Consider the following 26,606-nt stretch of genomic DNA (forward strand, 5'->3'; position numbering starts at 1 on the left):
GATGATCCATGGTGGTTTATTTTTTCCATCTACTCTTTTGATTTAATGGCTAGTTGCCGACCCGGGATCGGGATCTTCCACCAAAAACGGTGGTCCGGTGTACCAAAGTTTTGAATCTCGTAACTGGAATCTCAATTTTAATGCAATCTCAGATAAATATATTGCTTCTAGTTATACCCTTGCAGAGGGTATTATAATTTTGGTCAAAAGTGTGCAACGCAGTGAAGGAGACATCTCCGACCCTATAAAGTATATATATTCTTGATCAGGATCACCTCCTGAGTCGATATAAGCATGTCCGTCTGTCCGTCTGTCTGTCTGTCCGTCTGTCCGTCTGTCTGTCGGTTTCTACGCAAACTAGTCTCTCAGTTTTAGAGCTATCGAGTTGAAACTTTGCACACAGCCTTCTTTTCCTTGCAGGTAGTACATAAGTCGGAACGGCCGGGATCGGTCGACTATATCCTATAGCTGCCATATAACTGATTGATCGGAAATGCCATAACTTCGTTGTTTTTTAAGATAGAGGGTTGGGACTTTCCACACATGTTATATTTGACCAACATATCTTATTTACAAAATTTCATAAGGTTCGGCCGACTATATCCTATAGCTGTCATACAACGATCGGAATTGGCATAACTTTGGTGTTTTTTAAGTTAGAAAGATGGGACTTGGTACAGATTCTATTTTGGACAAAATAATCTGATTTGCTAAATTTCATAAGGATCGGCCAACTATATACGATCCGCCAAGTATCTAATGATACAGTAGAACTCCAATTATCCGAACTCCGACTATCCGAATCGCCGATTATCCGAATCACAAGTCTTGACTTGACTTGTCTTAACTTGCCGTTGTGCCTACACTGACTTCCCCCCGCGATTGTTTGTTTTGATTAAAAAGTGTGCTATTCACTTACTCGAGGACGCTACTCTTTCGCTATGGCTTACTTTTGTTTGTGCGTGTACAATACTGTATTGTTTATATACCATGGCTTCGAAAAGAAAACGAAAATCCGATTATCCGAATATTTGATTATCCGAATGGGTCCCGGTCCCCATTAATTCGGATAATTGGAGTTCTACTGTATAAAATGCTTGGCGCCACCTAGCGGACTGCGACTGAACTGCAAGGGTATTTAAACTTCGGCTCCGCCCGAAGTTAGCTTTCCTTTCTTGTTTTATGTTGAGATCGGTTTTTACTCTTTTTGAGACCTGAGTTGCCAATACCGCTGTACAGAGCTCTAAGCGTGGAAAGGTCTGTTTCATTAGAAGGGCTACCCGTACTTTTGCACATAACAATCGTGTGACTATATTACCTGTCTTATTACTTTCTTGTAGATATGCCACTGCCCCATATGCTGCTTCTGATGCATCTGAAACATGTGTTTGCTTCCGGATGTATCTGCCGGAATTTTACATCTTGGAATTCTTATTGTGGTCAGGATCTGAACGTCATGTCTGAATGCTTGCCATTGATGGGTGAGTTCTGAGCCCAGTTCCGTGTCGCAGTCGATCTTCAGCTCCCATAATTGTTCTTATCTTTGCCGTTGTTACAACTGGACCAAACAACCTTAGGGGATCAAAGATTTTCGCAAGTTCTGAACACACGATCCTCTTAGTGATGATTCCTGTGTCTTCTGTCGCCGCACGTCCTTGAAGCCAATCTCCGCGTGGATCCCAAATAATTTCGAGCGACTTGACGGCTTGTTCGGTAAAGTTTTTGAAGTCGAGATTCATTTCTTGGTCTTCTTCCGAAATGTCTGCTAGTAACGCTGGGTGGTTTGCAACCATTTTCTTAGTTTGAATTTTGCTTCTCCCAACATGTTTATTAGTTATAATATTTTAATGGTTCCATAGGATTCCGTCTCCATAATATAATTTGAAACTTGCGGTCGTCTGGGTGTATCATAATCTGTCGGAACGTCTTCTCTACAACTGATGTGAAAACATATTGGTACAATCGGAACTGTATAATGATTAGCAATCCGCCTTGAACTGTTGGCCCAATCCGTAAGAGATTATTTAAACTCCTTCCACTTGTAGTCGTTGCTGATGCGTCAAATACAACCCGAAGTTTGATAATACTAATGTCAGGTTTTAGCACACAATGATGTGGAATGACATAATGGTTTGATGTTAATTGTTTGGTTTTTAATCTAGTCATATCTAGTCGTGATCCATAAATTGTACATATTGTCTCTGGAGATCAGGATCCCGTTGAAGTCTCCTTTCCAATGCGTAGAAACGCCAATATGCCATTGGAGAGGAATTTCCCAATGATTGTGGATCTTCCTTAAATGGTAACCGCACACTTAATCTTTTATCTGCCCTTTTTTCGATATTTTCCAAGAAATGCTGTTGGCATAACTTCTCGTCCGTGGTAAGGGACTTTTGGTTTCCTTCGAGGGTGTCTAACTTAAAAAACTGTTCGAGCAGGCTCTCGATTCTTGGTTCTTCCATGGCTGATATGGAACTGCTCATGGATGGATTTTTTTGTACGGTAGGGTGAAAGTGGGATCTGCCCAGCGATCTGGTGGAATGTTTTCCGGGCGCAGATCAGGCTGGAGTTGATGTGAGATACTTGAAATCCAGGGTTGGTTCTTCTCAAGTACAGATGGTGCGGGGTTTCGACTGATTCCGTATCGGCCGATCCTACTTGTGGCCCGTTTCACAGGAGCCACTCGAAGTAGATAGCTTTAAGTGAGTCCTACTTGTGGTCCGTTTACACAGGATCTCTCGAAGTAGGTTGGTTTTAAGTGCCGTACCTTGACAACGAGTAACGAACCGATTTACTCTGTATTCGCAACTATCTTTATTTTAGAAGAACAATTCTTATATAAGATGCTAAATTATACACAACTAAGTCTAGGGAAGGTCAATGTTATGAACGTGTTCCCCCAATGTTAATGCCAGTGTCACCCACCTCTGAGGTTGCTGACTCAGATGGCTTGTTCATGCATTTCGGCTTAGCTAGTTGGCATTGCTTGCTTCGGTCAGTCGCTCATTCTTCCCGCTGATACTGCTGATTGCTGCTTCTGGTGCCGTCTACTAGTGCTGGGTTATTAGGTTGGATATTGTTTAATGCTTATTGCTAATTATTACTATGTCGGCCAATAGGTTAGTGGGTCTGATGCTTGTGTATTGCGACATGCTGATGAACATCGATTAGATCAGACTACTAAGTGTGAGTATAGGGTAGTAGGTCTTGGCACTAGGGGCCAAGAATTATTTTTAAATGGTTTGCATAACCATGGTCAACCATGGTATACAAATTTCAAAAAATTTTCCAAATTTAAAAAAAAATGCTTCCAAGCTCAACGACCTATCACTAAATCCAGGAAATGAATATTTTATAATAGAATAAAAAAATATGAAGCCTTAATTATTGATGGAATACTATCACAGCATCCCCGAAAAACTGTTGAAAACCTCGAGCACAAGGCAAAGCCTAGGACTATCGGAAAAGTTCTTATAGGGGACCCAATGATCTCCTCACAAATCATTTAAACATTTTTGTGTGGATGTCTTACAGGATGCATCAAAAACGACTTGTAGTTTGTTCGATGTACTTTGAGGCCGTAAGACATACTGGTGGGGTATTACGTAGTGTGGAGTAGCAAGAACATCATTGCTTACAGGGGACAAATGACCTATGGACTCGTATTCTTCCATACATTCTACATACATTTTCTTTAAGTTCGGATCTCGAGATAATCTTCTTTCGAGCGACAGAAAACGGCGTTTGGCTATCTCGAATGAATTGCCCAAAACGCTTGGATCCGACTTAAATGGAAGTCTGACTTCGAATCGACCTGAAGGCAGTATTCTAGTAGACATTCGATAATGTTCCTCACACAACTCCTGTTCTGGCGACAACATCTATTTAGAAGATGAAACTTCTTCCAATAACCAGAATTTTTTCAAATTGTGATCTATTGATTCTAATATTTCTTCTTGGCAATTCAGGCCAGAGACCGGTTGTTGAGGAGTTGAAGAATTTGCCATATTTTTTCCCGATACTATCCACCCAAGGAGGGTTTTTTGCAGTATGGGATGGTTCGGACCTTGCTTTATTTGGCCAACGGACGAAATTTCGAAAAATGACTCAGCTCCAATCAACATACCTATCCGCTGAGGTTTATAAAAATATGGGTTTGCTACGGGCAAGTTCTTTGGTAGGGTCCAATCTTTCACGTTTACTGACTGGTCAGGGTGATAGCCTGAAATGTTTTTTAAAATCCAAAAGTCGAACGCAAACTTCCTACCATTGATTCTAGACTTCACCACGGTGTGTATCATTTTCTTTAATTGTGAATTAGATTGGCCAATTCCAAGCAAGTTGATACACGATTCCTCCCTACGGATCTGTAAGCGTTGAGCAAGATCTTCAGTAATGAAGTTCATTTGTGACCCTGAGTCAAGTAATGCTTGGGCCAATATGTGCTCGCCCCTTTTTGTTCGAACGCTTACGATCGACGTCGCTAACAATACCCTTTCTAGAGCCGACGCATTCAAAGCATGTGAAGTAGAAGGGCCATTATTCGTTAACGCTAGAGGAGGATTTTCTGTTGGTGGTGGTAACGCTAAGTTATTTTCAGTCACTGTAAATCGGTGCAGAAGTTTATGGTGCGATCTTGCACATATTTGACATCTATTTGATTTGCACTTCGCAACGGTGTGACCTTTTCGCAGACAATTTAGACAGAGAGATGCTGACTTGACAAACTCAAACCTTTTCATTACAGCAAGGCGAGCGAACGGACTGCACTGGGCCACAAAATGGTCTTGAGCGTTGCAATAACTGTAAGCTGGTTTGGTGTCAGCAGAGGAGCAAGCCAACGAACTTCTATTAAGTTGCTTGCTAAACCCAGTTTTCTCCTGTTTTGTTTTGCCAGTATTTTCAGCGGAATGGAATGCCTTGATAATTCCTAAGGCTTCACCAGAGAGGCAAGAAATTAAATGAATAAATTTCTCAATAACAGGAATGTTGGCACCTAGTGCCAAGACCTACTACCCTATATGCACACTTAGTAATTTGATCCAATCAATATGCATCAGCATGTCGCAATATACAAACCCACTAACCGATTTTCTCACCTATAAACAATTAGTAATAAGCATAAAACTATATCCAACCTATTAACCCAGCACTAGTAGACGGCGCCAAAAGCAGAAGCAGCATATCAGCGGGAAGAATGACCGACTGACCGATGCAAGTAAAAACCAGCCAGCTAAGCCGAAATGCGCAAGCAGTACATGAACAAACAATCTGAGTCAGCAGACTCAGAGGTGGGTGACCCTGGCATTAACCTTAGTTTAGCACGTCCAGAACTTTGACCTTTCTTAGATTTAATGATGTATAATTTAGCATCTTATATAAGAGTTATTCTTCTGAAATAAAGACAGTTCCGAAATCAGAGTCACTCGTCTCGTTACTCAGTGTCCACGGCACTTAAAATCAACCTACTTCTAGTGATCCTGTGTAAAACGGTTCACAAGTAGAATCCGCGGCATACCAGTCTACTTCTAGTGTTGCTACCGTAAAACCGGACCACAAGTAGACCCCGCGTCATATCATTACTCCGAGTGTTGCTCCCTTGAAACGGACCACGAGGAGATCTCGCGGCATACCAGTCTAGCTCGAGTGTTGCTACCGTAAAACCGGACCACCAGCCGACCCCGCACTATCTAACCTACTTCGAGTGTTGCTCCCGTGAAACGGACCGCCAGTAGGACCGGCCGATAGGGAATCCGCCGAACCACCATCCCACCGGTACTTGAGGAAAACCACCCCAGGACTTCAAGCACGCCACATCAACTCATGCCTGATCACAGCAAGCGTCTGGCCAACCCGAGCAGTCCCTTGCAGAATCCAGGTAAATTTAGTCAGGACTATTTACGGTTTTGACTACGACTCCGGGACCTACCGTTACTCCCGTGAGTTCAAGTTTGACGTAGTTGCCGCATAATGCTCTACGGACGAACATTTGGTGACCCCGACGTGATCCTTTAGGATCACAACTTGAACACAAACCTCAACGCAATTTAACTCAACAAACCAAAAAAAAAAAAAAAAAAAAAAAAAAACAACAACAAACAAAAAAAAAAAAAGGTAGAGAGGAGAGATACATTGCAACAATGGGATCAGAATCAGACCCCGTAATCCAAATGCTCATTGATGGGAAAATTTAAAGCAACATAGTCATCCAAAGGCTAATAAGAACCTTCACTAAGGACTCCGCAGAGCGTAAACTCAAGGGAGGATACTTCGAAGAGAAACTCAGACAGCTCACTCACTCATGGACCCAGTTTAAAAAAAATGATGCCAAGCTCAAGGAGCTAGCACTAAGTCCTGAGAATGAATATTTCACAAAGGCCAAAGCGCTAGAAGAGCTTGTGAAAAAATATGAAGCAATATTTTCGGATGGAATCCCATCAGTGTCAGGCCCGTCACAAAGGCCCCGGAAAACAGGCGAAAATCTCGAGCCAAAGGCACAATCATCACGAGGAAACGAAGGAGAAGACCTTCGATTAACATCATTAAAACGAAGACATGAAGGACGATTAGACGATATGGAAGACTTGCTGTGCAACCGCACCGAAGGACGGGAAGTGTCCACACACGTCAGACAACACATGAAGGAGCTATGGAAGGAAATCGTCACGGGATACCATGATCTCATCGACCTGGAACCAGCCATAAAAAATGATGGACACACCGATGACAGATTTCAGGTTGTACGAGCAGAATACTTTTCGTTTTTGAGCGAAGAATCGAAATCAACTTCAGCATCAACACAAAAACTCGCGATTGCACCTCCGTTTGTAATACCACCAGTAGAAATTCCAAAGTTTGACGGAGACTACCGGCATTGGCTACGATTCTACGAAATTTTTACGGAATGCATCCACGATCAAGACTACAGTGATGCAGTAAAATTCCGTCATTTGGAGAATCATGTAACAGGTGAAGCACAAAACCTAATCGCAACGTCGATTGGCGGACAGGCCAGTTACCAGGATGCATGGCAACGACTAAAGAATCGATACCACAATGAACGGCTGTTGATTAAATCCGCGATTCAAGAGCTTTTCGGACACCCCAGAACAAATGGATCAGCGGACCAGCTGCGCAGCTTACATGATACCGTGCTCCGAACGGTCGCCACTCTCGACGCACTCAAAGTGTCAACAGACAATTGGGACCCAATCTTGATACACATCATTGAGGAAAGATTGGATCCACACTCGCTGTCAGCTCTAGAACTAGCCGTCACCGATCCAACCAATCGACAATCTCTGAAGCAGATGTTAGAAAACCTTGAGCGTCAGGCAACCAGTCAAGTAACAATGCAGAAAAATACGTCGGCGGCTCCACTTCGATCCAGTTCATCACGATGGGTGTGTTCAGCCACAGCCCTGCTTACAGATAAGCCCACCGTTCTTTTACCAACCGCCCAAGTGGCAATACATGGCCCAGCCGGAACCCATCAGCAATGCCGCACACTCCTAGATTCTGGATCACAGATTAACATAATCACCAGAAGGATGGCTGATACACTTGGTCTACAATTGGAGCCATCAACCCTGAACATCGCTGCACTGGGAGGAACAACAACAAGATTAGGAAAAAAGGCTGTGGTGACCCTATCGTCATTAACCACTGACTTCGAAGATCAAATCAACGTCGTTGTACTACCGGAAATAATGCCCAATCAACCATCCCACCCTATTCAAGCGCCAAGAAATATCTCACCTCAGTTGCGCTTAGCCGATCCTGAATTTACGCAGCCCCAGAATATTGATCTGTTGTTGGGCGCCGAAATCATCTCCCAGCTTATGAGGCCACAACAGACATATTTGGGAGAAGGACAACCACTACTAAAAAATACCGCGCTTGGATGGATTGTGATGGGGCCAGTGCGACCGGCATCAGCTCCTAATAGCAAGGCAGAACAAGTCGTCGGTAATACGACGGCTTGGACACCGGAAGCTAACGAGCCACGACAAGGTTTGATTGCATGCATCGGCAAGGAGCAAATAGTAAAATCCGGAAGAGTGCATAGTTCCCCACTCATTGCGGATCAACAAGAAGCTAACGAGCCACGACAAGATCAACAAGGAGAGCCGCAGACGGACCCCGATCCACAAGCCCAAGGTTGTCAACTCACAACTGAAGAGCACAGAGTGAAAGGGCCAGTAACCAAGGAAATTCAAGGAGTAGAAGTCACCTCCTATCTGGCATGGGTAACATGCATCTCCGAAAGGGAGCAAGAAGCAAGGTCAAGAGCGGACCAAGAGTCCTGTATGCGCACTGACCAACCAGAGAAAAGGTGTAGTACTTCATGGGATGCCCAAGGAGAATGGTTACGAGGGCGCGCAACAAGGCGAAGGAGACAACAGGTCGGATAGAATTATCGTTGGTAGAGATCTCACCCACATGATTCAAAATTTTTTTTTGTAGTAACTTTAGATTTTTAGTAATTAGTTTTAAGATACACAATATTTTCTAGCGCAAGGGTACACATCGGTTCACTAAGACGGTCCAACAACAACGCACAGCCCCTATTATTGAGTACCTCAATGGGGGGGGAGAATGTTGGCACCTAGTGCCAAGACCTACTACCCTATATGCACACTTAGTAATTTGATCCAATCAATATGCATCAGCATGTCGCAATATACAAACCCACGAACCGATTTTCTCACCTATAAACAATTAGTAATAAGCATAAAACTATTTCCAACCTATTAACCCAGCACTAGTAGACGGCGCCAAAAGCAGAAGCAGCATATCAGCGGGAAGAATGACCGACTGACCGATGCAAGTAAAAACCAGCCAGCTAAGCCGAAATGCGCAAGCAGTACATGAACAAACAATCTGAGTCAGCAGACTCAGAGGTGGGTGACCCTGGCATTAACCTTAGTTTAGCACGTCCAGAACTTTGACCTTTCTTAGATTTAATGATGTATAATTTAGCATCTTATATAAGAGTTATTCTTCTGAAATAAAGACAGTTCCGAAATCAGAGTCACTCGTCTCGTTACTCAGTGTCCACGGCACTTAAAATCAACCTACTTCTAGTGATCCTGTGTAAAACGGTTCACAAGTAGAATCCGCGGCATACCAGTCTACTTCTAGTGTTGCTACCGTAAAACCGGACCACAAGTAGACCCCGCGTCATATCATTACTCCGAGTGTTGCTCCCTTGAAACGGACCACGAGGAGATCTCGCGGCATACCAGTCTAGCTCGAGTGTTGCTACCGTAAAACCGGACCACCAGCCGACCCCGCACTATCTAACCTACTTCGAGTGTTGCTCCCGTGAAACGGACCGCCAGTAGGACCGGCCGATAAGGAATCCGCCGAACCACCATCCCACCGGTACTTGAGGAAAACCACCCCAGGACTTCAAGCACGCCACATCAACTCATGCCTGATCACAGCATGCGTCTGGCCAACCCGAGCAGTCCCTTGCAGAATCCAGGTAAATTTAGTCAGGACTATTTACGGTTTTGACTACGACTCCGGGTCCTACCGTTACTCCCGTGAGTTCAAGTTTGACGTAGTTGCCGCATAACGCTCTACGGACGAACAAGGAATGTTCACATCTTTTTGTACCAAGGTCTCGAAAAGACTTATACAATTTTTGAGCTCCGAATAATTTCCAATGAATTTTGGTAATGCTATACTGGGAAGTCTAGCTCGAGTTGGGGCTGGAGAAATTGCAGTAGCTGGGCGGGAGTCCTCAGCTGTACTGAAGGCATTACATAAGGACATAATCCTTGCCTTGGTTGCGATTTTTAATTCTTCCAACTTGGCTCCAAATTCATCCATTTCGTCTAATTGCTCGATCTGGTCTTGTAACTCATTTGCTTTAGAAATTGTGTCATCTAAAACCTGAAGCCTGCATTCTAGCTCGGTCTTTTCTAGAGGAAGTGATTCAGCTTCCAAACGTTTCTCCAACCGGCGAATGCTTTTTACTTTAACATTTAATCTTCTTTTTAAATCATGAAGGGTCGTGGAGTTAATTTTGGGTTTATTACTCTCCATTCGATAAAATTATTTCTTTTCTAAAAATGAAGCGACTTCGATGAAATTGAAATATTTAGAAATTATTTAAATTTTAATAAATAAAGAAAATTAAATAAATTTTAATTTTAATTTCGGTACAAAATAAACTAAAACAATAATAATTAATTAATTTAATAAATTACTTTTATTTCAAATTTGTATTTTCAAGTAATTCTGTGAGTTATAATTTATTTTATTTTTTATAATAAAATTAAATTATTAAGTTTCAATCGACGAAAATAATTAATTAATTAATTGATAGTCGAGGCACAGAGTATTTAAATATTTGTTCGCCAGGGATACCAAAAGAAATATACCGAACAAAATTGTAGGGTATCGCGTCACTTGGCGTTCCGTTGAACAAAAGGCGCCAAAAATACGTGCATACATACAGCAGCGGATAACGGAGGGAGGCGAAAACGATAAGTTCACCGCTGCATCTATTTGTATGTACCAATTACACAGGCCAACAGCAAAAAATCTCCACGCATAATTTCACCTGCTCCACAACCTTTAAGCTCCCCTGAACCAAAGTCCAGAACAAACATAGGTTCTATCACCCACAGTTTCCGCGGTACACCTAAGAGAAGAAATTGATCAAATTTTACCTTATATTGAATTATGTTGAAATATGATTTTTGAAATGTATGTGTACCAACTAAAATGAATAAATGGTATCTAGCAGTTACCATATCTTTGGAATATTCATCCAAAGATGAAATCTCAGATTTTCTTCATTAATTTTTGGTGTTCTATGATTTTTTTCCAAACATTTTCCCATGAAAGGTTTTTATTTTCTTATTAAAATCAGTAGATCATAACATGTTTTAATTTTGGATTTAAGGAAAAACACGAAATAATTTTATTGAATTTATTATAGGTGGTTAAACAATATTTTCGTCAATTAAATTGGACTTTTTAATCTCATATTTTCTACAAGTCATGGCAATCTACAATTTCTTTAAAACTTTACTAAACCAGCTGAAACTACAATAGATACGTTTTGAACATAGAAACAGTTTTAGATAGCCATGACTTTAAGAAAATATGAGATTAAAAACTCCAATTTAATTGACGAAAATATTGTTTAACCACCTATAATAAATTCAATGCATATATAAAATAATTTTTTGGCTGTACTTTATCTATTTTATTGGCAAATATTTACAATAACGAGAACGAGGGGTTGGGGGCGACAGTGATTTTGGAATAAATTATGCTTTTTAAATTTGTCCAAAGGCAATTGTTCATTTATATTAGCAATATTTTAATAAAATTTAAATAAAACTTTATTATTCACTTTAGCTCTACTATTTTGAAGTACGTATGCGCCAAGAATTGAAAAGAGGATCCAATATTCCAGCACAAGACGAATTTTTTTTCTTTTTTGTCTTTTCTCGATTTTTAATTTTATGCACAAATACCTGCGGTTCTGAGTTCGGATCCTTCAATCCTGCGGCTACTTTCCTAATACACTCGATAGAGGTGCAGGGCATGGGAATGACGATGAAACCTTCAATAAGGCGCTGAATAAATCCAGTTGTTAAATAAATGTTTACTTTAACTTTAAATTGTTTTTTGTTTATTATTTTCATAGTTCACAGCACTACCGTCGCGTGCAACTTTTTATTTTTATTTTTCGTTTTCTAGGTATTCTTTGTGTCACTGTCACTGGTTGCTTTATTTATAAAATTATAATAAACAAGTCCACCCTGGGGCGCCAAAATGTTTAATGAGATTATTTTATCTCACCGATTTTTAAAATAAAAGGTGGCTGTTTATTATAAAATTTCCAAACCGACGAAAAGAAAATTACAAGCACTCGACTCGACGTTATAATTCGCTATATTCAAGCAAAAAAAAACTTAAGCCTAGCTTATCTATTGCGGTGAAGCGGGGCGAATTCGCAAGAGAGCGCAACTGAGCTTTTATTTCGCTCCCGCTCCGCCTTATGCTAACTTAGACCAGACTTCAATTTGTTCTCGACTTCAGTATTTAATTATGCTACTTGTTGTGACTTGTGCCAGCATCAAATAACATAATTATTTTTATTTAATTCTCTCGGTGTAACTAGCCGCAGCGGTCCACTAATTGCCCGGTATCAGCTGTTCCATATTCTTTGTTTCTCCCAGATTCGCATGCGCTTTGTTGTTCTTTTGTAGCGCATGCACTTTGGGAGCTTTGATGGAGCTTCTGCGCAAGCTCTTAGGTTTACGCTCTTGTATATTCGGTTTTGTTGGGATCGGCCTCTGCAGTTGTTTTGGGGTTAAATTGACCCAATAAAAATCTTGAAATTGAATTGTGGATTCTTTATTGATTCGGTCGCTATCAAAACGCTGATAGCTCAACACTACTAATCTAATCTAATCTAATTATGCTAATCTAATATGCTGATGATAGTTGACCCTATCATCATTAACCTATCGTTTTGCGCCGAATATTTCCACCAGCTTATGAGGCAACAAAAGGAAAATTTGGGAGAAGGACAGATGGACAAAAATACCGCGCTGGATTGTGGGATGGATTGTGATCGGGCAATTGCGACTTGAATCGGCTCCAGAGTTCAAGGCAGAAAAGGTGCCCCGCAGTTTGGGCAGTGGCTATCGAGCCACTAAATCGGTGAAAACAACGCATCGGAGCGATATGACATTCATCGTCAAGGAGCTACTAAAAAAACCCGGTAGGCGGATCAACAAGACGAGCCTCACAAGGACTTGGAACCACAACATACACACAGTGTAAGTTCCAGTAAGCAAAGGAATTTAAAGAGTTCAATTCACCCCCAACTTTAAAGTGTGCGTGTACTCAGAAAGGATAACATGCATCTCCAAAAGACTCAGAACTAGACCTTACAGTGCGTAGTTGCATTAACATTGACCAGCTAAAGATAGTAAAGCCACAACATGTGTATGTAATTACACAGGCCGACAATTTCCAACTTTTTTTTCCTCCACGCATAATTTTACCTGCTTCATAACCTTTAGGCTCCCCTGAACCAAAGTCCAGAACAAACATAGGTTCTATCACCCAGAATTTCCGCGGTACACCAAAAAGAAGAAATTGATAAAATTTTACCATATATTCAATTATGTAGGCCGTGTAATGGCGATGACCATCATTGTTTCTAGTACATATCATTTTTGAAATGTATGTGTACCAACTAAAATTAAAAAGTGGTATCTAGCAGTTACTATATATTTGGAATACTCATCCAAAGTTGAAATCTCAGATTTTCTACATTAATTTTTGGTCTTCTATGATTTTTCCCCAAACATTTTTCTATGGAAGATTTTTATTTTCTTATTGAAATTAGTAGATCATACCATGTTTTAATTTTGGATTTAAAGAAAAACTCGAAATAATTTTATTGAATTTATTACCACCTGGTTAAACAATATTTTCTTCAATTAAATTGGAGTTTTGAATCTCATATTTTCAAAAAGTCATGGCTATCTAAAACTGTTTTTTTGTTCAAAACTTATCTATTGCAGGTTCAGCTTGTTTCGTAAAGCTTTACAGAAGTGAACAGAAGTTTATGGAGCAGGTGAAATTATGCGTGGAGATTTTTTGCTGTTGGCCTGTGTTATCTGATCTTATTAATGATCATCTGGTCCATATAAAGATAGTTGTGAATACAGAGTACTTGATCACTACTGAGACTGATGCCCCCATCAGAAGGACCGCCAGTAGAATCAGTTCGTTACGTAATAGCCTCAGTGTACTGCTCCCACCAGAAGGACCACTTCAGGAACATATAACCGATACACAACCAACACATACCCGAGGATGGCCAGCCGTAGCAGGACCTCAACTCTAATCCCGCACACCTCCCTTCATCGTAACCTCAGCGAGTTTCGCTTAACTCAGAGCGGCCCATAGGAAAATCCAGGATTACATTAGTCAGTCCTTCCACAGGTTTTAACTACGATTTCGGGACCTACCGTTACTCCTGAGAGTTCATCTATCTTGTGATGCCTAGGGAATCAGGTCGCGAAGGTGAGCGGTATCAAGATAAGATTCCTCTTATTCCCCTAACATGTGCAATTGCAAAAAAAAATTGGATTAAATTGTCACTTTCTTCTACAAAGCGCCTATATTTTAAGAGATTTGCCAAATGTCTATCCGATGCATACTAAAATTTGTATCAATGAGGGGAATGTATTGATTCGCACGATTCTGCGTCTAGTTCCTCCAAGGCATTAAGCTGCTGTCTAGACAATGAATCAGCTGCCAAATTGTTTTTGCCAGGTTTGTAAAAAACCTTTACACCTATGTCCACCGATGTGCCCTTGCCAATTTTTAATTATGGTGTTCGGATTGGAATCAGCTGCCGCGAATATTAGCAGCTGGAAGTCTGTGAAAATGCTTATATTACAAACAGTATATAGCGATGCCACGTTGGTCTCTGTCCGACAATTTCCGTGAGATCATTGTAATTGAACCGGTCATCCATCGTAAATACGAATGGTTGGCACGAAGGCAAAGTGACGCCCCTGCCTTTTATAACAGGTCAGGGCTCGTCGCCGCATGGATTAACCTCTTAATGTATATTCTACCCCATTTCAACAGGTTAGCACCTTACCGTTTCTCCGTCAACTACTTTCAAGGGTTAATGTCCATATGAACCGCCTTTCTCTGTCTCACAAATATGCTCACGGATATTGTTGGCCATTGTTGCCAAACTCCTTCAGTGCGATCTGTGTTCCGATGCGTAGCGTTCGGTTTAACCACAAGCCCAACCTTCCCGATCTTATTCTTTGCAACAACCTTCCTGATTTGTCCCGATGCGAGGAGGGGGATGGCTTCGCCACGCGCAAGCACATTTCTTTTATGCACGCGAATTCCAAGTAAAGAGGCAGCCTCTCCGCGAACCTTTTCGGGTACCTCTTTACCCGAAAGTTACGGGTCCTTGCTTATCACCACGTTCAACCACGTGTCACGTGGTTCACGCGGCGCTGTTTCTGGAGCATCGAAAGGTTCTGGCAGGGGGGTATATTCAGTTACATACCCAACAGGTGCGTAGTAACCACAGCTAGTGGCGGTGATGGCATCTAAGCTGGCGCTGATGGCAACGGCATTACGATTGCTGCCTGTTGGACTTCTTGTACATTCGATACTTCTGGGCGATGCCATCGAAATTCCTAACGCAACAAAGCCTACTGGGCCCCAAAAACGCCACCAGAGATAAAAAAGTCTTCTTGATGTTGGCCGCTTCCTCAAAGACGCCCTCAGCTAATTCTTTGATGACGCTTCGGGTCAGGTAGCAGCTACTGAATAGATTTATCACTAAAATAGAATAACGAATTTAATTTACTTTTTAACGATAGTTCTAAGGCGCGCTCCTATTCCCTTCTATAATGTCATTGCATACGCCCAATAAATTGGATTTATTTTGTCTCTCTCTATTTCATCTGCACGGAAAATAAACAATATTATAACGTTATTATGTAACGAATGTGTGGGGCCTTTTACATAAATTTAATGCCCATATGTGAGGCTTAAAAATTTTGGAGACGACAGTTTAAATCTCCGGGTTAGGTTAGACCCACCCACTCAGGGAAAGTGGGAAAAAGGTCAAAATGCCTCGAACTCGGGCGTACTCCCTTCTTGGGAGTCGATGGAAGATGGTTTTCCAAACGGACAGTGCTATTTATCGCAGTTGTTTTCCTCAAGCTGTTCACTCCTATTGGGAAATGATTTGTTGCAGCTTCTCCATGGTCAGCTGCGGTTCCAGTCTCCGTAAGTTGACGTGACAGATCGTTCCAAATACGCTAATTCGTTTCTAGCACTACTGCGGATATTCGCATTGCTAGCGGGTATCACTGCTAGCGACATCAAGTCTAGAACCCAATTGCGACGAGTGCAGCGTATGCTTTTTTGTGAGGGTGGGTCGGATTTGAAGGGAGATCTCGCAATCCAGCAATCTTGCCTCATCCTATCCTTTTTTCGACCAACTTGGTCTCTTACGTGTGGACGATCGCTTTCAAAATTCGGCGCTGGATTTTGATAGCCGTCCTGCTTCTGAAGGATCTATCCACATTCGTTTTCATACAAGCTTTAAAACGGTTTATATTGCGCCGAAAGCTGCCAACAACAATTTGATCTGACAACGCAATCTTTTTTGTCGGAGCTAAAAACGAGCTAAAGTAGTTGCTCCAACTCTTCCTAAGCGATGAGCATTAACGAGCACTGCTGGAATTTTGCGCGATTGAGTCTATCGAGTGGCATTTTATTCCTCCTCGATATCCGCATTATAGTGGATTCTGGGAAGTGGTAATCAAAACTGAAACGTATTATTTTTACCGGTCTGTTGGATCCTCAGTTCTTGGATTTGAGGACATGTGAACTCTGCTGTGTCACATTGGTGCTGCCATAAACTCACGGGCTTTATTGTCTCTTTTAGAAGATCCTGCAGACCTTGATGTCCTAACGTCAGCCGTTGTTTTGAACTACCAAGCGCGCAGTAGCTAAGCTTTGCCTATTGCCCCTTAAGGGCATGAACTTGAAAAACAGACCCCAACTGGGGGAAGAATGTCCGGCCAGGCAGCAGCTACTGAATAGATTTATCATTAAAATAGAATAACTGCTCTTATTATCATTTATCGTATCCGTATTGATCGTCGCAAGCCGACTCTTCTCGGCCGCTAGTCCACAACTGCTTCATCTGCTAGCATTAAACTAGCGAGCTTTCGCTCAGCGTATGTTTTAAGACGGCCTTTTACTCTCGCTAGGGGGGGGATCAGGGGGATCAATCCCCCCCCTTGGGTCTGAGAATTATAAGATGATATAATCTCAAAATTGAAAAAGAAACACATTTTTACGCGATGACTGTGCAGTACAGCATTATTATTATTATTATCGCAGATTGCGGATTATTATCGCAGTGTAAAATAAAACTTACAAAAAAACAGGATATTATTCTGAGTCATATCCCCCCCATATCAAAAAGCTATCTACGCCACTGCATGAGGCAGTGTGAATTTTGACTTGGGAAAGTGCGGGTTTTTGGGATTTTCGTATTTGACCTGCTATCTTTGTCTTTCAGACTTCTTGAATACATTGATGTGAAAATGTATCTGCCGTGGTAAGATTCCACTTCCTGTGCTACTGCTAAAGAGGATGGCATGTCTCTCGGTTGAAAACACATGTCTTTAGTACTCTGAAAATTCGTGCAGGCATTTACAGCGCCCAAGGATCCGTTGCATATAACAATGAGTTGCCAAAGTATTGTTTATTATTTCTTTATTGTATAAATGGATAACTCATGGGCAACTAAATGTATATAGATAAACTAAAATTGATCGCACAGCAGCCAAATGTAAAAAAAGAAAAAATTCCGCGACAAAAAAAAATACCAATAAAAAGACAGACAGATGCAGAAGATCGTTGGAGTCGTATTTTCTTCAAATGTAACGGGGGTTGCAACTCTTACTTAATTTACTTACTTAATATCGTATTATAATTAACGGGGGTTGCAACTTAATTTCATAATACGATATTATTGTACGGTAATATAAAATTAACTGTGAAGAATATAAAACTATAAAACTATTACTGTAACGGTGAATAATAAAAAATTACTTATGCACGCACAATGTTGCGTTTGTTGACCATGCGTATATTGACCATATAAAAAATAGTTTTTGTTGGCACCTAGTGCCAAGACCTAATAGCCCATCTCTAATAGACGGCGCCAGATATCACCGGAATCGGGCCAGAAGACGGAATCAGCAAAGCGGTAAGACCGCGTGCACCGTGTGTTGCTCTTGTGTTACGGGTCTCGAATATAATAGGTCTCCAAAATAACAAGAAAAATACACACCAGGTTGCATTGGGGCGTTTTTGGCCCACCCTACCATGGCCTATACTCTCGTCTATCATATTTGTTAGGCCCCTTTTTCTTGCAAGCTTCTACGGCGTCTTCTCGATCAGCATGCAGAACAGGGCTAATTATTCATACATTATAAAATATGGTTTATTAATAATTAAAAATACAAACTATCTTAGGATATTTGTGGGTAAATATTTTGGTTTGATTTTCAAGTGTTTTCTTATTCATAAATGTAAATTTTATAAATCAGGGGTATATCGAGAATTCGTTTTAATAAATTCGAACTGAACATTTCAATAAGTGTAACGATGAAGTGTTAAGTGATTGATAACGATGTTTATCAATCATAGATTTAGGATAATCTTTCAAACTGAATATTTAATTTGTATTCTTGGCCAACACTAAACTTACATTATAAAAAATACCTTTTTAATACTATAAATATTATTATACCGATATTTGATATTTCTAAGGTATTCTTACGATAATATTTTTTCGTTAAAAATATCGAAATATCTTACAGCCCTAGCATTCTTCATTGTGTGTGACTATTTGGTTCGGCATACTCTAGGTAAAGTGAACTATACATATGTGTTTACATTATAATTATATACTTGACAAATTTCAGTGTTCGAGTGATAATAATTAAGTAGGACAAAGTTATTTGTGCTTTCAAATAATATTATACAGTTTCGCCTAATGATGCTTTCATGGAAAATATAATAGTAAGCGTCCATTGCCAGCATTGCCAGATTAAAATAAATTGTAGATAATGTAGAGCCCATACAGTGTCAGTATTTTGTACGTCCAAGATTGTATAAATTAAAAATTGGTATTTATACAATCTTGGACGTACAAAATTTTATATTTAATAATTAAAAATTGGTATTATTAAATATTTGTTTAAAGGGGTTGCCTTTTTCCCGTGTCTAATTAACCAAAAATCATCTTTAAAATAAATATATGTTAAAATTGAAATATTTTTTAGGATTATCTGGATATGTAAAGAGAATGTATCCTTAAACTTCCCATTAAACAATACTCCTGCACTTCATCAAATATGGAATGTGCTGATACCGTGGATCCAACCATCTCTTCAGGAGAAGGTTTATCAGTTGACTTAAACACCGAACAAGCTTTACAAACTGATCTGCTTCCAACATGTAGTTTAGTTGATATGGATATAGAAAAAAAATCGGACCATTTAGGTAACATACCGGGATTTCGATGGAAACGTGTTCTCAACCCCACAGGACCACAACCTCGACCTAGACATGGTCACCGTGCTATAAACATAAAGGAGCTTATGGTTGTATTTGGCGGCGGTAATGAAGGAATAGTGGACGAATTGCACGTTTATAACACTGGTATTTAAAATAACTATATTTTTATAGTTTTTTCGTTTATTTTGGTCATTTCTATGATAAATGTTAAATACATCAAGCAAATCAATTCGATCCAAAAAGACTTTTCACCCATCACATTTAATAGCGTTGTTAGAACCTGAATAATGATTCATCTAATTTTGTAATATTTAAAAAGATTTTTATTTTACGGAAAATTTCAGAGTGAAGAAGGAAGGTTACGGCGGTAACAAAAAAAAACAATTTTTTTTTAACTTCAAACAAAACAAGAAAGGAAAGCTAACTTCGGGCGGAGCCGAAGTTTATATACCCTTGCAGTTGAGTCGCAGTCCGCTAGGTGGCGCCACGCATCTTATATTATTAGATATATAGCGGATCGTATATAGTTGGCCGATCCTTATGAAACTTGGCAAATCGAATTATTTTGCCAAAAGAGGAATCCATTGAAACTCCCATCCTTCTAACTTGAAAAACAACGAAGTTATAGCATTTCCGATCAATCTGTTATATGGCAGCTATAGGATATAGTTGGCCGATCCTTATGAAATTCGACAAATCAAATTGTTTTTCCCAAAATAGAATCTCTACCCATCTAATCCCATCTTTCTAACTTAAAAAACACCAAAGTTATGCGAATTTCGATCGTTCTATGACAGCTATAGGATATAGTCGGCCGATCCTTATGAAATTTTGTACATAAGATATTTTGGCCAAATATAACATGTGCATAAAGTCCCAACCCTCTAACTTAAAAAACATTAAAGTTATGGCATTTCCGATCAATCAGTTATATGGCAGCTATAGGATATAGTCGACCGATCCCGGCCGTTCCGACTTATATACTGCCTGCAAAGGAAAGAAGGGTGTGTGCAAAGTTTCAACTCGATAGCTTTAAAACTGAGAGACTAGTTTGCGTAGAAACAGACAGACGGACAGACGGACATGCTCATATCGACTCAGGAGGTGATCCTGATCAAGAATATATATACTTTATAGGGTCGGAGAGGTCTCCTTCACTGCGTTGCACACTTTTGACCAAAATTATAATACCCTCTGCAAGGGTATAATAATTTAAGTATGGAAATACACACCTGGCCAAAATAATAAGTACACGCTCATAAGATTTCTTCTATGTCACGTAAATCTTTTTTGATAACCGTAACGAACCAATTCTAATTTCTTTTAGTTTTCTGGCATAATGTTGATTATAAAAATACTTAACATAAGAATAATTCACGAAATTTGTAGAATTTATGGTCGATTAAACCTAAAAAACATAAAAAAGGGTTGGTCAAAAAAATAAGTACAGCAATTCTTCAAAGCCTCTAACTTAAAAATAAAAAACATTTTCTCAATTTTTTTCTTTTTATAGTAATCTTATGCTAATACCCAGTATATCCCCCCATATTTTGTATAACTTTTGTTATTCGTTTCGGCATGCTGGGCATTTAATTTACGGCACGTCTCCAAACAACTCTCGTACCTTGTCTTTGCTGCAATTCTTCTATATTTTTAAATGTGTTTGTGCCAATCCGACGATTAAGCTCTCCCCATAGGTTATCTATTGGGTTTAAGTCTGCAGTTTGACTTGGCCACTTCATAATGTCCACCTTGTTTTCGGTGAACTAAGCTTTGACCAGCTTTGATGTGTGTTTTGGGTCGTTGTCCTGTAGAAAGACCCAACTCAAGGGCATGTCTTCCTCAGCATTATGTCAGACAATATAATTTTATATCCAAATTGGGTCATAGTATCGGTAATCCGTAAATCGGGACGACTCCATGCCAAGAAAAACAGTCCCAAATCATAATGTTTCCGCTTCCGTGTTTAACGGTCTATTTCGAGTACCGGGCGTCGAATTCTTTGCCTTTGGGTCGACGAAACAAGTCGTACATTCTTTCTGGAGTCGTTACCAAATAGATTTATTTTTGTTTCGTCACTCCATAGGACATTATTCCACTTTTTGGAACCCTCTGTTCCAGATCATGCCAAATGATTTTGGGCTAACTGTTTCCACATCTTTAATTTATTCCCTCGAAGGAGAGTAACTTTTCTGGCTATGTGTCCTTGTAAGCCAGCATTAGTACGTCTTCGACGAACTGATCTAGACGATATTTCATGGTCAATATGAGCAGCAATGGATGAGCAGTAAAAACTTAGGATTCGGGTGTCGGTCGTTTGACAGGATTTCTTCTTCCGACCTCGAGTTTCGAATTGAATGTTGAATTTTAGGGCATTCTGGACCAAACATAATGACTGCCCAAGTCTTTTAGCGATTTCCCGAAGATTTTATCCTTCCTTTTGCAGAATTAAAGCAATTTTTCTTTTTTCTGTTGTACAACTCTTTTTTTTGCCCAACTATAGAATTTTTTTTTCCTGGGATATACTTAAATATGCTAGGAAATAATAAAAACCAACATATCTTGACTCGAATCTAGCTTTAATCCTTTAAAATTTATCAAATACAGATGTGTACTTATTATTTTGACCAGACCAAAATCGCCCACCCAGCAGAAAATTAAGCTTAGTATTGAATCCACGAGGTTCCCATATTTCATTCTTGTTTTAGAAATTGTGTTACATTGTAACTTATCAATATAAAAAAAATGGCGGGTGTGCATTGCATAAAAATCGAGTTATATCGAAACAAATAAACACTATATCTGTGTACTTATTATTTTGGCCAGGTGTGTATATAATTTGCAAATTTCCAAAAAAGTCGCTAAAATGTACTTAATATTCTTTGTTTATCTATGTTTACAGTTCCTCTTTCTAACTAGTTCCTCTTTTCTGACTATCACTATTCTGGCTTTCTGATGTTTTTATACCCTTGCAGAGGGTATTATAATTTTGGTCAAAATTGTGCAACGCAGTGAAGGAGACATCTCCGACACTATAAAGTATATATATTCTTGATCAGGATCACCTCCTGAGTCGATATGAGCATGTCCGTCGGTCCGTCTGTCTGTCGGTTTCTTCGCAAACTAGTCTCTCAGTTTTGTAGCTATCGAGTTGAAACTTTGCACACATCCTTTTTTTCCTTGCAGGTAGTATATAAGTCGGAACGGCCGGGATCGGTCGACTATATCCTATAGCTGCCATATAACTGATTGATCGGAAATGCCATAACTTTAATGTTTTTTAAGTTAGAGGGTTGGGACTTTATGCACATGTTATATTTGGCCAAAATATCTTATGTACAAAATTTCATAAGGATCGGCCGACTATATCCTATAGCTGTCATAGAACGATCGGAATTGGCATAACTTTGGTGTTTTTTAAGTTAGAAATATGGGACGTGGTACAGATTACTCTTTGGGCAAAATAATTCAATATGCCAAATTTCATAAGGATCGGCCGACTATATACGATCCGCTATATATCTATATATTATATATATTATTTATATATCCATATATCTATATATGCACACTTTTGACCAAAATTATAATACCCTCTGCAAGGGTATAAAGATGGGACTTGGTACAGATTCTATAATAGACAAAATAATCTGATTTGCCAAATTTCATAAGGATCGGCTGACTATATCCTATAGCTGCCATATAACTGAACGATCGGAAATGGCACAACTGCAAGGGTAACTCGGCTCCGCCCGAAGTTAGCTTTCCTTTCATGTTAGCCATATTTTTAGCTAGTTTCCAGAGTTGGGAACGGAAAATTTGTTCGGCCTTATAAAAAATTTAAAAAATCTGTTTTTCTATAATTGTTAGGCTCCCCTGAACCCACAGTTTTTGCGGTACACCTAAAAGAAAAAATGTATACAATTTAAGCGTATATTAAATTAAGTAAACCATGTGATTGCGTTCACCACTATTTGCTTGCAGAGGGTATTATACATAAGTGTGCAAAGCAGTGAAGGAGACATCTCTATAAAGTCAGACTCTATGAATCAGTGGCGTAGCGTGCTTTTTTGGGCCCCCGCATAAAATTTGTTGTAAGGCCCTTAAGAAGGGTAAAGATTACTCAAAAAAATTAATAATTAAAATAAAATTAAAGAAAATATTTATTCATTATATTTATCTATTTATCACTTTTTCAAAAATTTTCACGATCAATTCTAATTGAATATACACTTTCCTTGACTATTTTCGGCAAACAGATTTATTAATTCCGAAGTAAATGAACGCACGATTTACGCGGAAAAAAAATGTTTTTTTCGACTTTTGTCTTTTACAAAAAAATAGCACAAAAAATAAAAAAAAAAATTCACAACTTTTCAAATGTCTACCATATTTTCAAGTATCATTTGTATTCCATACATTTAGATAGCCAAGTCATGGTTATCTAGAAATGGTTCCATGTGCAAAAAATATCTCTTTGAAAGCTGATTAAATCAAGTTTTACTAATTTTGTATACATCCCTGACTTTTTAAAAATATTATATTAAAAAACTCATAAAAACATCATAGTTGACGAAAATATTGCTTACCTAACTATAATAAATCAATGACATTTTTTCGAGCATTTCTTTAAATTCAAAAAATTTTACATAGAAAAATTGTAGGCGATAAATCATAGAAGCACAAAAATAAATGTATCCAATTTAATACTTACGGCAACTGAAAAAAATGGTGTTCAACATAAATACAATATATGATTACCAATATAAAATTACCGGAGAAATTGTGTGTGATGGAACGTATCATACGTACGTTCATACTAGTTTTTGATTTAGGGGAGCTTAAGAAGTTATTAGTTAGGAGGTAAAAAAAATTCATTTTTCAAGATATTGTCCTAAGCATACTATTTTGCTTATATTGATTTCAAACTTGGAAGGTATATTATGACAACCTTAAACTATATTCACATATTGTTTATTGCCAAGAATAATTATAGGGAATGTTGCCAATTTTGCAGAGGTCCGCAAAAATAAAAGACCTCTTGCTGTGAGCACGATATCTGTGGACTGAATCATGTAAAATGCAAAAACAAAAAAAATTTCAATAATATAATAAATAAAAATAAATATTTTTTGACAAAATGGCGGCTACTAAAAGCAAAAGGTTAGATTTTCGACCGAAGAAAAATCTTGCTCACCAACTTTGAAAACACGGTTTCGAGAAAAACGCGTTGAAAGTTTTGAAAATACTGCGGTATCCCTTGGCGCGCCTTCACTAATGTGCCTATAACTTTAAAAATATTCGTCGGATCCACTTTAAATTTTGTGTGTATATTTTTTTTATTTTGAAAATCCCAACTGTAAGCTTAACCTTAAAAGTTATGGTTACCTTAAAACCTTAAAAGTTAGGGAAAATTAAAGGGAAAATAAAAGGGAAGGAAAAAATTCGATTTTGTCGGACTGTGTTATTAACCAACTCATAATTGATATTGAAGTTAGATATATCCGATCTGAAAAAAATGTTGTTTACTTCTATTTATTTAGTTACAAATCAGTGGTACGTGCCGGTGTTAAAAGGAGATGTGCCGAATGGATGCGCCGCATATGGATTTGTCGTTGAAGGCACACGCATGTTCGTCTTTGGGGGAATGATCGAATACGGAAAATATTCGAACGACCTTTATGAGCTTCAAGCTACCAAGTGGGAGTGGAGAAAAATGTACCCAGAATCACCAGAAACTGGAATTTCTCCTTGCCCTCGTTTGGGACACAGTTTTACAATGGTTGGAGAAAAAATATTCTTGTTTGGCGGCTTGGCAAACGAATCGGATGACCCTAAAAATAATATCCCAAAGTAAGTTACTATTTATTTTGGGTTATATATATAAATGCTTACTTTGTGTTTCTAATGTACCTTTACCAGGTATTTAAATGATTTGTATATATTGGATACTAGAGGTGTGCACAGTCACAATGGAAAGTGGATAGTGCCAAAAACATATGGCGATAGTCCACCACCGCGGGAGTCCCATACTGGTATTTCCTTTTCTTGCAAGAATACTGGAAAACTTAATCTTTTAATTTATGGCGGGATGAGTGGATGCCGCTTAGGCGATTTGTGGCTGCTTGATACTGGTAAATATTTGTACTACTAAATAATCTTACGGGTAGGAGATATATTGTTATATCCATGCAAGGTGTAATAATTTTGTCCAGATGATTGAAATGCATTCACCTCCTACCCTATAAAGTATAACGTGTCGAGCTTATGTGGATACATGATTTCTTTAAAATGGGTAAGCACATTTGTTCCCGAAGTCTGGGAGATTGGTCTCAAAAATATTAGGATAATTAACAGGATATTAGGATAGGATCAACAAGATGAAGACCCCAAGCACACGACTAAAATCGTAGAAAATTGGCTAAGAAGTCAAAGATCACAAAGTGCAACGCAGTGAAGGAGACATCTAATTTTTGGTATTTTATCTAAGGTATCTTATCAAAAAAGTTTCGTTAGGATCCGCTTACTATATTCTATAGATGCCATATAACTGAACGATCGGAAATGGCACAACCTTGCTATTTTTAAAGATGCTTGGGGCTGTTTTCCACATTTTTATTACAAAATTGATTTTATGGTAAAATTCTGACAGGAATCGGGAACTATATTCGATCAGATATATATATATAATAATATAAGCTGCTACCTAACTGCAAGGGTATATAAACTTCGGCTCCGCCCGAAGTTAGCTTTTCTTTTCGTGTATTAAATAAAAATGGAATACGTAGAAATTCCCATCAGTCTAGCTTTAGATTGCGAAGAAACAGACAGACGGACATGCTCTTATCGACTCAGGAGGTGATCCTGATCAAGAATATATATACTTTATAGGGTCGGAGATGTCTCCTTCACTGCGTTGCACACTTTTGACCAAAATTATAATACCATCTCGAAGGGTATAAATATAAACAAATTGTTACTTGAATATTTGTTTTTTTTTATGTATAGTAGAAATATAAAAAAAATTTTTACGATTAATAAATTGTTACCACTTTTATAACTCTTTGAACTCAGAAGTGACAAACATGTGCTCGCCACTGTATGTCACTGAAAGACATACAGCTCCGCAGTGAAGGAGACACCTCCGACCCTATAAAGTATATATATTCTTGATCAGGATCACCTCCTGAGTCGATATGAGCATGTCCGTCTGTCCGTCGGTTTCTACGCAAACTAGTCTCTCAGTTTTGTAGCTATCGAGTTGAAACTTTGCACACATCCTTTTTTTCCTTTCAGGTAGTATATAAGTCGGAACGGCTGGGATCGGTCGACTATATCCTATAGATGCCATATAACTGATTGATCGGAAATGCCATAACTTCGTTGTTTTTTAAGATAGAGGGTTGGGACTTTCCACACATGTTATATTTGACCAACATATCTTATGTACAAAATTGCATAAGGATCGGCCGACT

General features: G+C 39.0%; 1 protein-coding gene across 6 annotated transcripts in view; it reads left to right on the forward strand.

Moving 5' to 3' along the window:
* The first annotated feature begins 18,395 nt into the window (after window positions 1-18,395).
* The window catches only part of LOC6502326 (host cell factor), a 93,950-nt gene continuing 85,739 nt past the window's right edge, over window positions 18,396-26,606 (forward strand). For 4 of the 6 annotated variants that reach the window (XM_014904537.3, XM_014904538.3, XM_014904539.3 and 1 more), the window contains exons 1-5: window positions 18,396-18,479; window positions 18,537-18,633; window positions 18,897-19,275; window positions 24,675-24,984; window positions 25,054-25,265. In XM_014904537.3, coding sequence (XP_014760023.1) covers window positions 18,969-19,275; window positions 24,675-24,984; window positions 25,054-25,265 — 829 coding nt within the window. In that variant the 5' untranslated portion in view covers window positions 18,396-18,479; window positions 18,537-18,633; window positions 18,897-18,968. Of the gene's footprint in view, window positions 18,480-18,536; window positions 18,634-18,896; window positions 19,276-24,674; window positions 24,985-25,053; window positions 25,266-25,407; window positions 25,427-26,606 lie in introns of those variants that run through there. The other 2 variants (XM_014904536.3, XM_032455845.2) reach the window with 2 other exon arrangements.

This window comes from Drosophila ananassae, assembly GCF_017639315.1.
Source record: "Drosophila ananassae strain 14024-0371.13 chromosome 4 unlocalized genomic scaffold, ASM1763931v2 tig00000061, whole genome shotgun sequence".
Taxonomy (NCBI): domain Eukaryota; kingdom Metazoa; phylum Arthropoda; class Insecta; order Diptera; family Drosophilidae; genus Drosophila; species Drosophila ananassae.